Source organism: Coregonus lavaretus, assembly GCF_964263955.1.
Source record: "Coregonus lavaretus genome assembly, chromosome: 11".
NCBI classification, from domain to species: Eukaryota; Metazoa; Chordata; class Actinopteri; order Salmoniformes; family Salmonidae; genus Coregonus; species Coregonus lavaretus.
This window is the reverse complement of record NC_139998.1, coordinates 23973741-23986735: the sequence shown is the minus strand read 5'-3', so window position 1 is coordinate 23986735 and position 12995 is coordinate 23973741. Positions and strand designations below refer to the sequence as shown.

The window sequence follows — 12995 nt, the reverse complement described above, 5'->3', positions numbered from 1 at the left end:
TCTGGGAATGTTGCAGTATATTTATTTGGCTTTCTCAGCACATTTAAGTAACTTCAAAAACAAAATGTTGTTTTCATTACTTTAACAGAACATTTCCTACAAGTTCTAACATGGTTACATTTAATTTCAATTTTGGTAATGTTCTAGGACATTTCTCCAACTGGTTTGGCACTGGGAATGTTCTCAAATAGTTTCAGATTGATCCAGTGAAGCATTACAATACTGGACTATTTTGTATAAAGTCTGCCCAAATGTGCCGAATTGGTCAATTGATACATTTTCAAGTACATTACATTTACATCATTTAGCAGACGCTCTTATCCAGAGCGACTTACAGTGGGGAAAAAAAGTATTTAGTCAGCCACCAATTGTGCAAGTTCTCCCACTTAAAAAGATGAGAGGCCTGTAATTTTCATTATAGGTACACGTCAACTATGACAGACAAATTGAGAGAAAACATTTTCCAGAAAATCACATTGTAGGATTTTTAATGAATTTATTTGCAAATTATGGTGGAAAATAAGTATTTGGTCACCTACAAACAAGCAAGATTTCTGGCTCTCACAGACCTGTAACTTCTTCTTTAAGAGGCTCCTCTGTCCTCCACTCGTTACCTGTATTAATGGCACCTGTTTGAACTTGTTATCAGTATAAAAGACACCTGTCCACAACCTCAAACAGTCACACTCCAAACTCCACTATGGCCAAGACCAAAGAGCTGTCAAAGGACACCAGAAACAAAATTGTAGACCTGCACCAGGCTGGGAAGACTGAATCTGCAATAGGTAAGCAGCTTGGTTTGAAGAAATCAACTGTGGGAGCAATTATTAGGAAATGGAAGACATACAAGACCACTGATAATCTCCCTCGATCTGGGGCTCCACGCAAGATCTCACCCCGTGGGGTCAAAATGATCACAAGAACGGTGAGCAAAAATCCCAGAACCACACAGGAGGACCTAGTGAATGACCTGCAGAGAGCTGGGACCAAAGTAACAAAGCCTACCAACAGTAACACATTACGCCGCCAGGGACTCAAATCCTGCAGTGCCAGACGTGTCCCCCTGCTTAAGCCAGTACATGTCCAGGCCCGTCTGAAGTTTGCTAGAGTGCATTTGGATGATCCAGAAGAGGATTGGGAGAATGTCATATGGTCAGATGAAACCAAAATATAACTTTTTGGTAAAAACTCAACTCGTCGTGTTTGGAGGACAAAGAATGCTGAGTTGCATCCAAAGAACACCGTACCTACTGTGAAGCATGGGGGTGGAAACATCATGCTTTGGGGCTGTTTTTCTGCAAAGGGACCAGGACGACTGATCCATGTAAAGGAAAGAATGAATGGGGCCATATATCGTGAGATTTTGAGTGAAAACCTCCTTCCATCAGCAAGGGCATTGAAGATGAAACGTGGCTGGGTCCTTCAGCATGACAATGATCCCAAACACACCGCCCGGGCAACGAAGGAGTGGCTTCGTAAGAAGCATTTCAAGGTCCTGGAGTGGCCTAGCCAGTCTCCAGATCTCAACCCCATAGACAATCTTTGGAGGGAGTTGAAAGTCTGTGTTGCCCAGTGACAGCCCCAAAACATCACTGCTCTAGAGGAGATCTGCATGGAGGAATGGGCCAAAATACCAGCAACAGTGTGTGAAAACCTTGTGAAGACTTACAGAAAACGTTTGACCTGTGTCATTGCCAACAAAGGGTATATAACAAAGTATTGAGAAACTTTTGTTATTGATCAAATACTTATTTTCCACCATAATTTGCAAATAAATAAATTAAAAATCCTACAATGTGATTTTTCTGGATTTTTTCCCCCCTCATTTTGTCTGTCATAGTTGACGTGTACCTATGATGAAAATTACAGGTCTCTCATCTTTTTAAGTGGGAGAATTTGCACAATTGGTGGCTGATTAAATACTTTTTTCCTCCACTGTACATAAAATGTAATATGTTATGGCAATATCAGAAACAACAGCTGAACGCCACTACATTTTCAGATGGCTTTTCAGGGTTGTGTGAGAGATAGGGACAGTGGGAACAGAATAGCTGGCATTGTGTAACAACATAAACAACATGAGTCTTTCCCCTATATTGTAGCGAGGTGGTTATAACTCCAGCTGAAATGTTCAGGGGTGTTTGTCCTTTTCTCTTTCTTTAGCGCACCTTCCATCACCATGGTAACTAGGAGACAGTGGCTGGGTGCGTGTGGAAATGGGTGGAAGAACAGTGGGCGCACTGTAGAAAGCAGCTGTGTGGTGCCAATTGCCTGTATGCCCCTTGCACCCCGGCCTGCATCTCCCCCCACTCCCCCTCCCCCCAACACAGAACGCGCACACTTCTTTCCCTGCTACCAAAGCAACGGCTCCAGCCAACCTCAAAGGAAGAACAAAATGTTCTCTCACCACGGTCATTGTAGTGTGGTTGTATGCAGTGTGAGGGATGGAAACCAGCACTGTCACCGGTGAAATAGTGGGAGGGACCCTGGGTTTTGCCTTTTAGGAGGGGACTCTTAATTGGGTCCTGGTAATTGTAACCAGTATAGTTTTAGTGGATTTCATGTTTCATTTGTGTGTTATTTTCTCCTTTGAAACACATGGAATACCATAGCCTTTCTGAGATGTTAAAAATAGCTAGTGTCTGAATTTCCTGTACCTACAGTAGATAGAATCAGCAATTTCCTGAAAGACAATGACATATACACTGAGTATACAACACATTAGGAACCTGCTCTTTCCATGACATAGGTGAATCCAGGTGAACACTATGATCCCTTACTGATTAAATCCACTTCATTCAGTGTAGATGAAGGGGAGGAGACAGGTTAAAGGATTTTTAAGCCATGAGACATGGCTTGTGTAAGTGTGCCATTCAGAGAGCGGGTGAATGGGCAAGACAAAATATTTAAGTGCCTTTGAACGGGGTATGGTAGTAGGTGATACAGAATGTGAGAAACGCTTTGAAACAGGTCATACGTGGACTTGTCCAATGAGAACACTTTTCGTTACAGCACCCATACTCTCAAACTTTCCTTTACACGCTACCTACCCCTCAACACGCTACTTATCAATCAAATGTATTTATAAAGCCCTTTTTACATCAGCAGATGTCACAAAAGTGCTATACAGAAACCCAGCCTAAAACCCCAAAAAGCAAGCAATGCAGATGTAGAAGCATGAGGGAATGCCTCAGATCTCCAATCAGAATTACATAGAGCACCTCTGATGTAACAAAGGTGAGCTCTGTTAGGGCCACAGAGGGCTCTGTTGGGGTAAAGGGAAGGTGTGGGATGTTGATAATGTCATTGGACACACTGGACATTTCTAAAGTGTCTGTGTGTTTATGGAGGATACAATGCCCCTCCAGTGCTGACACACATATGTAAACAGCTGTTCTAAACTTAAGAGCGCAAACCCATCTGCCGCCGGAGGCTTAACACCCCTCTCTACCCATCAAACTATCCTAATTGGTTTCTATGCAATAGCCATGACGCAATCTTTGGCTTCAGATTCCAATTAAGCACACATAGACCCAGACACATCTGTATTTACACTGGCGAAGGTTATATAAGTCAGGATGGAGGAGACACAGGTAAATAAAACATACAGAACAGTAGGAAGCCTTTTGTGGGTTGAACAGAAAATATGCAGTTTATTGGGTTTGCTTTGTCATATGTATTTTTTGACATCTGTTTCGGGGTGGTTATGATAGACTAATTTGAATTTTAAATAAGTTAAAATCTATTATATACACAATCATGAGAGATTTCAGTAGGCTTGTTTGCTTTCGTCATAACCTAAATCAGGAGACCCAACAGAACCTACAATCACAACAGTCAGAATGTTCAGAGGAATTTCAAAGTGCCACTCACTCCGTCAGGGGTAGAATGATTAACAGAAGAAACGCAGTGCTGTCGATGGCCCATAATAAACACGTGAGAAATGTACAAAAATGTTTGCATTGTCCAGGTGAATGAATGAGAACTAATTGTGACATGGGTCATTGCATTGGGACTTGATATATGGGACTAACTAGAATAGCCACTTTATATACCAACATGTTGTGTTAGAATAGCTCCCACCTCCCACAGGTTAACTGGGATGTACCCTGCTATGGTAACATTTGTCCGGGGCTCCACTACAGAACATAAACCTCTCCAGCAATAGTACACTTACACACCTCCATCCCAAAGCCTTATGAGTGATGTTTAGGACATAGCATAGGTCATAAACAGTCAAAACAACTAAATACACTATGTATATGTACAAGCCAATAGCACACCTAACATTGACATGTTAATTTAGTTAAAATGAACTGCAAGTAACTGTCTATGACCGCTTCTCTTACAAGCATGAAATAGGCTTCATGATGGAAGTGTTTCCCTCGCTCTCCTTCACTCCCTCTCTCTCCATCCCCCTCTATCTCAGGCCAGTGCCATGCGCTGCGGCCGCTCCAGGTTGGCACGGAACTTGTCCAGGAAGCGTGATGCCAGCTCATCGTCCACAAGGCGCCCATCGCTGGACAGGGTGACGGTCATCAGCTGCTGGGTGCTCAGGGCACCGGTCTCCTCTGTCAGATGCAGCACAGCCCTTGAGGTGCCCACAGCCAGGATACACGCCTGGGGAGGGTTGATCACCGCACTGAACTCACTGATGCCAAACATTCCCAGGTTAGAAATACTGTCAGAGAGAGAGAGCGAGGGAAAGGGATTTCAACTTTCATGCCAATAAAGATAATTTGATTTGTGAGAGGAATCGGGAGGAATAAATAGGGGGAGAAGCGATAGAGAGAAGGAAGGAAGGAGAAATCAAACAGAATACAACAGAGCAGTGGAATACATTGGTGAATAAAACTGAATACAAGTGGATTCGAGAGGGAACATTTCCTCAATAGACAAATAAAGACAATGTGCCACTTCTAACAGCCTGAGGTGAACACAGAGAGAGACCATCCTAGCCCTGTGTCTGGTGAGCAATAACATCCATAGGCAATTTGCTGTGTGCCTGACAGACAGGCCTGGGGGATGGATGGATAAAGGGAGGGATGGAACGAGTGAGGTAGTATGCATACATCTTCAAGGAGAGATAGAAAGAACTCACATCCTCTGTAGGAATTAATTATCCTCCTCTCCGAGACAGAAACCCCATTTATGTCTAAATGACCCCATTAATTATAATGAGTTAAAACAGGCCGCCCTCCCCTCCACTGGAATGGATGGCCACGTAATTGATGGCTCTTGTCGTCTGGCCACATATTCTCTTCATGCCTGCATGTGATAATGTATAATATGCATAATATATGGTCTAGCTATTATGTGGGGCTGGATTATAACTAATAGTAGGACATTTAGGACTGCTTCCCTATCAGCAGCCCACTGAACTATACAGGAAATTATTACCTAATGCCTGGTGCCATGTAAAAAAATCATTCCCAGCGTGAAATCGTTCCCAATCGTTCTGATCATTTGGATTGTGTTCCGATTGTGACGGAATTTCTCCCAGCGTGAAAATGTTCCCAGTTCAATAATTGGATGGCTGAGCTCGTGCGGATGTCTCTCTCACACCCTCCCTCGACCTCAAAAAACTGTTCTGTGGGCATGCGCATTTGTGTCACATATCTGCCAATCAATGGTGGCCAGTAGTATTGACTCTGACCAATAAGAAGCTTGTTGAGACGTGAGGTCAACATATAAATACCTGGACTCGCGCGTCAAAGTGCTGAGGGTTTATGTGAGGAGAGATTTTTTGCGATTGCAAAGACTTGGGCGCTACGTTTTCGATTGACAGTGCATATATTTGTTTAATTAACTAGCTATACAAACAAGTTAAAACTGCACACCTCTGAGAACAAGCCATCTCGACCAGTTTACAGCTAATTATGCTAGTTAGCTAACTAAGTCAAGGGCGAGGGGGTGTGAGAGAAACATCTGCACGAGCTCAGCCATCCACACAGACGCACGTGCAATTATTGACTGGCAACATTTTCAAGCTGTGAAAATTTGTACAACATGTCACAAATCACAACACAATCAGAACGATTGGGAACTAATTCACGCTGGGAAGATTTTTACATGACACCTGGCACAAACTGCAGATTGTAATAATAGTGAAGTCGGCGGTGATACAGATACAGCTATTGAGTACCTTGCTGCAACACATGGTCTCCCACACCGTAGACCTGTAAGTCTCTATACTTAAATGTTGAAGACCATGTGAAGTGCTGAGTAAGAACCTGAGTCAAAGACCGATTCACACAAAAGTCGATACAGTTACAAAGAGAAACGATATATCGTATAGTATTTTGACGATATATCGTATAGTTTTTACATTATCGCAATATTATTTGTTGTGTTAGCTGGCTGTACCTGCACCAAAACTTTTGCTTCATAGCTTGTTCTCCATCTTTTTTTAAATAGGGAGCCAATTTGTTTTCAGCACTTACATTTCCATGACTGATCAAAACGTGTTTTCTCATGGCTCTCTGCAGCAGACATAGTGCCTCCAGAAAGAATTCACACCCCTTGACTTTTTCAAAATTTTGTTGTGTAACCGCCTGACTTTAAAATGTATTAAAATCAGTCACTGGCCTACACACTATACCCTATAATGTCAAAGTGGAATGATGTTTTTACAAACTAATAAAATGTGAAAAGATGAAATGTCTTGAGTCAATAGATATTAAACCCCTTCATTATGGGAAGCCAAAGAAGTTCAGGAGTAAAAATATGCTTAATAAGTCACATACATGGCATTCGGAAAGTATTCAGACCCCTTGACTTTTTATATATTTTGTTACAGCCTTATTCTAAAAGGGATTTAAAAAGATATGTCCTCATCAATCTACAAACAATACCCCATAATGACGAAGCAAAAATAAAAGTTTAGAAATTTTAGCAAATTTTTGCAAACTGAAATATCACATTTACATAAGTATTCAGACCCTTTACTCAGTACTTTGTTGAAACACCTTTGGCAGCGATTACAGCCTAGGGTCTTCTTGGGTATGATGCCACAAGCTTGGCACACCTATATTTGTGGAGTTTCTCCCATTATTCTCTGCAGATCCTCTCTAGCTCTGTCAGGTTGGATGAACAGTCACTGCGCAGCTACTTTCAGGTAACTCCAGAGATGTTCGATCGGGTTCAAGTCTGGGCTCTGGCTGGGCCACTCAAGGACATTCAGAGACTTGTCCCGAAGCCACTCCTGCGTTGTCTTGGCTGTTTGCTTAGGGTCGTTGTCTTGTTGGAAGGTAAACCTTCGCCCCAGCCTGAGGTCCTGAGCGCTCTGGAGCAGGTTTCCATCAAGGATCTCTCTGTACTTTGCTCCGTTCATCTTTCCCTCGATCCTGACTAGTCTCCCAGTCCATGCCACTGAAAAACATCCCCACATCATGATGCTGCCACCACCATGCTTCACCGTAGGGATGGTGCCAGGATTCCTCCAGACGTGACGCTTGGCATTGAGGCCAAAGATTCCAATATTGCTTTCATCAGACTAGAGCATCTTGTTTCTCATGGTCTGAGAGTCTTTATGTGCCTTTTGGCAAACTCCTAGCGGGCTGTCATGTGCCTTTTACTGAGGATGGTGGAGAGCTGCAGAGATGGTCGTCCTTCTGGAAGGATCTCCCATATCCACAGAGGAACTCTAGAGCTCTGTCAGAGTGACCAACGGGTTCATGGTCATCTCCCTGACGAAGGCCCTTCTCCCCCGATTGCTCTGTTTGGCCAGGCGGCCAGCTATAGGAAGAGTCTTGATGGTTCCAAACTTCTTCCATTTAAGAATGATGGAGGCCACTGTGTTATTGGGGACCTTCAATGCTGCAGACATTTTTTGGTACCCTTCCCCAGATCTGTGCCTCGACACAATACTGTCTTGGAGCTCAACAGACAATTCCGTCGACCTCATGGCTTGGTTTTTGCTCTGACATGCACTATCAACTGTGGAACCTTGCTGTGTGCCTATCCAAATCATGTCCAATCAATTGAATTTACCACAAGTGGACTCCAATAAAGTTGAAGAAACATCTCAAGGTTGATATATCGAAACAGGATGCACTTGAGCTTAATTTCGAGTCTCATAGCAAAGGGTCTGAATACTTATGTACAGTTGAAGTCGGAAGTTTACATACACTTATGTTGGAGTCATTAAAACTCGTTTTTCAACCACTCCACAAATTTCTTTTTAACAAACTATAGTTTTGGCAAGTCGGTTAGGACATCTACTTTGTGCATGACACACATAATTTTTCCAACAATTGTTTACAGACAGATTATTTCACTTAGAATTCACTGTATCACAATTCCAGTGGGTCAGAAGTTTACATACACTAAGTTGACTGTGCCTTTAAACAGCTTGGAAAATTCCAGAAAGTTATGTCATGGCTTTAGAAACTTCTGATAGGCTAATTCACATCATTTGAGTCAATTGGAGGTGTACATGTGGATGTATTTCAAGGCCTACCTTCAAACTCAGAGCCTATTTGCATGACATCATGGGAAAATCAAAAGAAATCAGCCAAGACCTCATAAAAAAAATTGTAGACCTCCACAAGTCTGGTTCATCCTTGGGAGCAATTTCTAAACGCCTGAATGTACCACGTTCATCTGTACAAACAATAGTACGCAAGTATAAACACCATGGGACCACGCAGCCGTCATACCGCTCAGGAAGGAGACGCGTTCTGTCTCCTAGAGATGAACGTACTTTAGTGCGAAAAGTGCAAATCAATCCCAGAACAGCAGCAAAGGACCTTGTGAAGATGCAGGAGGAAACAGGTACAAAAGTATCTATATACACAGTAAAACGAGTCCCATATCGACATAACCTGAAAGGCCGCTCAGCAAGGAAGAAGCCACTGCTCCAAAACCGCCATAAAAAAGCCAGACTACAGTTAGCAACTGCACATGGGGACAAAGATCGTACTTTTTGGTCTGATGAAACAAAAATAGAACTGTTTGGCCATAATGACCATCATTATGTTTGGAGGAAAAATGGGGGGGGACTTGCAAGTCGAAGAACACCATCCCAACCGTGAAGCACGGGGGTGGCAGCATCATGCTGTGGGGGTGCTTTGCTGCAGGAGGGACTGGTGCACTTCACAAAATAGATGGTATCATGAGGAAGGAAAATTATGTGGATATATTGAAGCAACATCTCAAGACATCAGTCAGGAAGTTAAAGTTTGGTCGCAAATGGGTCTTCCAAATGGACTATAACCCCAAGCATACTTCCAAAGTTGTGGCAAAATGGCTTAAGGACAACAAAGTCAAGGTATTGGAGTGGCCATCACAAAGCCCTGACCTCAATCCTATAGAAAATGTGTGGGCAGAACTGAAAAAGCGTGTGCGAGCAAGGAGGCCTACAAACCTGACTCAGTTACACCAGCTCTGTCAGGAGGAATGGGCCAAAATTCACCCAACTTATTGTGGGAATCATGTGGAAGGCTACCCGAAACGTTTGACCCAAGTTAAACAATTTAAAGGCAATGCTACCAAATACTAATTGAGTGCATGTAAACTTCTGACCCACTGGGAATGTGATGAAAGAAATACAAGTTGAAATAAATAATTCTCTCTACTATTATTCTGACATTTCACATTCTTAAAATAAAGTGGTGATCCTAACTGACCTAAGACAGGGAATTTTTACTAGGATTAAAAGTCAGGAATTGTGAAAAACTGAGTTAAAATGTATTTGGCTAAGGTGTATGTAAACTTCTGACTTCAACTGTAAATAAGGTTTCTGTTTTTTATTTTTAATACATTTGCAAACGCTTTGTCATTATGGGGTATTGTGTGTAGATTGATGAGGATTTTTATTTATTTTATCCATTTTAGAACAAGGCTGTAACGTATCAAAATGTGGAAAAAGTCAAGGGATCTGAATACTTCCGAATGCACTGCAAGTTGCATGGACTCACTGTGTGTGCAATAATAGTGTTAAACATTATTTATTTATGACTACCTCATCTCTGTACCCCACACATACAATTATCTGTAAGGTCCCTCAGTTGAGCAGTGAATTTCAAACACAGATTCAACCACAAAGACCAGGGATTTCCAATGCCTTGCAAAGGCCACCAATTGGTAATTATTATTATTATTTTTTATGACATTGTATATCAATTTGAGCATGGTGAAGTTATTCATTACACTTTGGATGGTGTATCAATACAAACAGTCACTATAAAGATACAGGCGTCCTTCCTAATTTGCCGGAGAGGAAGGAAACCGCTCAGGGATTTCACCATAAGGCAATGATGACTTTAAAACAGTTAAGAGTTAGGAGAAAATAGAGGATGGATCAACATTTTAGCTACTCCACAATACTAACCTAAATAACATAGAATAAAAAATATTCCAAAACATGCATCCTGTTTGCAATAAAACTGCAAAGAATTAGGCTAAGAAATTAACTTCATGTCCTGATTAAAAAGCATTATGTTTGGGGCAAATCCAACAACACATCACTGAGTACCACTCCTCATATTTTCAAGCATGGTGGTGGCTGCATCATGTTATGGGTATGCTCGTCATCGGCAAGGACTAGGGATTGTTTTATTTTTATAAAAAGAAGCGGAATAGAGCTAAGCACAGGCAAAATCCTAGAGGAAAACCTGGTTCAGCCTGCTATCTAACAGACACTGGGAGACAAATTCACCTTTCAGCAGGACAATAAACTAAAACACAAGGCCAAATATATACTGGTTGCTTACCAAGACGATGTTGAATGTTCCTGAGTGGCCTAGTTACAGTTTTGACTTGAATCTACTTAAAAAACGATTGCAAGACTTGACATTGGCTGTCTAGCAATGATCAACAACCAACTTGTCAGAGCTTGAAGGATTGTTCAAAGAATGTGAAACTTTTGTACAATACAGGTGTGCAAAGCTCTTAGAGACTTACCCAAACAGCTGTAATCACTGCCAAAGGTGATTCTAACATGTATTGACTCAAGGGTGTGAATACTTATGTAAATTAGATATTTCTGTAGTTCACTTTCAATACATTTGCAAACATTTCTAAAAACATGTTTTCATTTTCATTATGGGGTACTGTGTGTAGATGGGTGAGAATTGTTTTTATTTAATCAATTTTGAATTAAGTATGCATCAACAAAATGTGGACTAAGTAAAAGGGTATGAATACTTTCTGAAGGCACTATATGGTGAGCAATACCTTTGGAACATCAAATCACTATAAAATCACAGTATCGAATCGCAATACATATAGAATCCTGATAATCGCAATACATATCCTATCGGCACCTAAGTATCATGTCCCTGGCAATTCCCAGCCCTAATAGCAAGGCGTGTTGTGTTTACCTGAAGGAGCCTCCCTGGTACTCATGAGGAAGCAGCTTCCCATTTCGAGCCTTCTGCGCCAGTGCCTGGAGAGAAGAGATCAGCATTTAGTCAGTCATCTAATGTACAGTCGTGGTCAAAAGTTTTGAGAATGACACAAGTATTGGTCTTCACAAAGTTCGCTGCTTCAGTGTGATGACATATTTTTGTCAGATGTTACTATGGTATACTGAAGTATAATTACAAGCATTCCATAAGTGTCAAAGGCTTTTATTGACAATTACATTAAGTTTATGCAAAGAGTCAATATTTGCAGTGTTGACCCATCTTTTTCAAGACCTCTGCAATCCGCCCTGGCATGCTGTCAATTAACTTCTGGGCCACATCCTGACTGACGGCAGCCCATTCTTGCATAATCAATGCTTGGAGTTTGTCCGAATTTGTGGGTTTTTGTTTGTCCTGGAGAGAAGTGGCTTCTTTGCTGCCCTTCTTGACACCAGGCCATCCTCTAAGAGTATTCGCCTCACTGTGCGTGCAGATGCACTCACACCTGCCTGCTGCCATACCTGAGCAAGCTCTGCAATGGTGGTGCCCCGATCCCGCAGCTGAATCAACTTTAGGAGACGGTCCTGGCGCTGACTGGACTTTCTTGGGCGCCCTGACGCCTTCTTCACAACAATTGAACCGCTCTCCTTGAAGTTCTTGATGATCCGATCAATGGTTGATTTAGGTGCAATCTTACTAGCAGCAATATCCTTGCCTGTGAAGCCCTTTTTGTGCAAAGCAATGATGACGGCACGCATTTCCTTGCAGGTAACCATGGTTAACAGAGGAAGAACAATGATTTCAAGCACCACCCTCCTTTTAAAGCTTCCAGTCTGTTATTCTAACTCAATCAGCATGACAGCGTGATCTCCAACCTTGTCCTCGTCAACACTCTCACCTGTGTTAACGAGAGAATCACTAACATGATGGCAGCTGGTCCTTTTGTGGCATGTCTGAAATGCAGTGGAAAAGTTCATTTTCATGGCAAAGAGGGACTTTGCAATTAATTGCAATTCATCTGATCACTAACACATCAAAACTGAGGCAGCAGATTTTGTGAAAATTAGTATGTGTCATTCAAAACTTTTGACCACGACTGTAGTCAGATGATCCTCTTGACTTACTCTGAAATGAGATCGTCAGGGATCAACTGTGAGCCATAGGCTAATCAATGATCTACTGTCTAGAGGTGATGCTGGTTCAATCATATCTATCAAATCAGGTTTCTAGCAGTCTCAGTGATACAGTATGGACTACATGGTTCAACGATAATGTTGAAATGCTGACAACCTCCCTTCAGCCTGGCATGGTTAACACTCCAAAGGCAACCCTCACTCAGAGTTCATACTGTCAACACTCCAAATGCTTTACTAAAAGGGTTCACACCAGAGCTTCTGTTAGCATCACTTAAATAAACCCAGGCATCAACACACACAGAGCTATAGCAGTTCAATACCACTCTATTGAACCCCATCGAAGGCAACACATTGCTTTTTCATTAACACAATGAGGGCTAAATTGGCTGAGTGGGAGGAAACACTGCAGGCTATTGCTTTTAATGAAAATTCCCAATCATTTAGAGTTAAAGGCGCTGCATGGTCAATCCGTCATCTGCAGTGGACGTACAGCATTTACTGCGATACGGCC

General features: G+C 42.1%; 1 protein-coding gene across 1 annotated transcript in view; it reads right to left on the bottom strand.

Moving 5' to 3' along the window:
* Positions 1-3610: 3610 nt before the first annotated feature.
* Positions 3611-12995, bottom strand: part of pdhx (pyruvate dehydrogenase complex component X) — a 75516-nt gene continuing 66131 nt past the window's right edge. Inside the window, exons 10-11 of the mRNA XM_084171879.1 lie at positions 11325-11389; positions 3611-4681 (exon numbers count right to left, since the gene is read on the bottom strand). Of these exons, the coding sequence (XP_084028005.1) occupies positions 4426-4681; positions 11325-11389 (321 nt within the window). The 3' untranslated portion in view covers positions 3611-4425. The remainder of the gene's footprint in view (positions 4682-11324; positions 11390-12995) is intronic.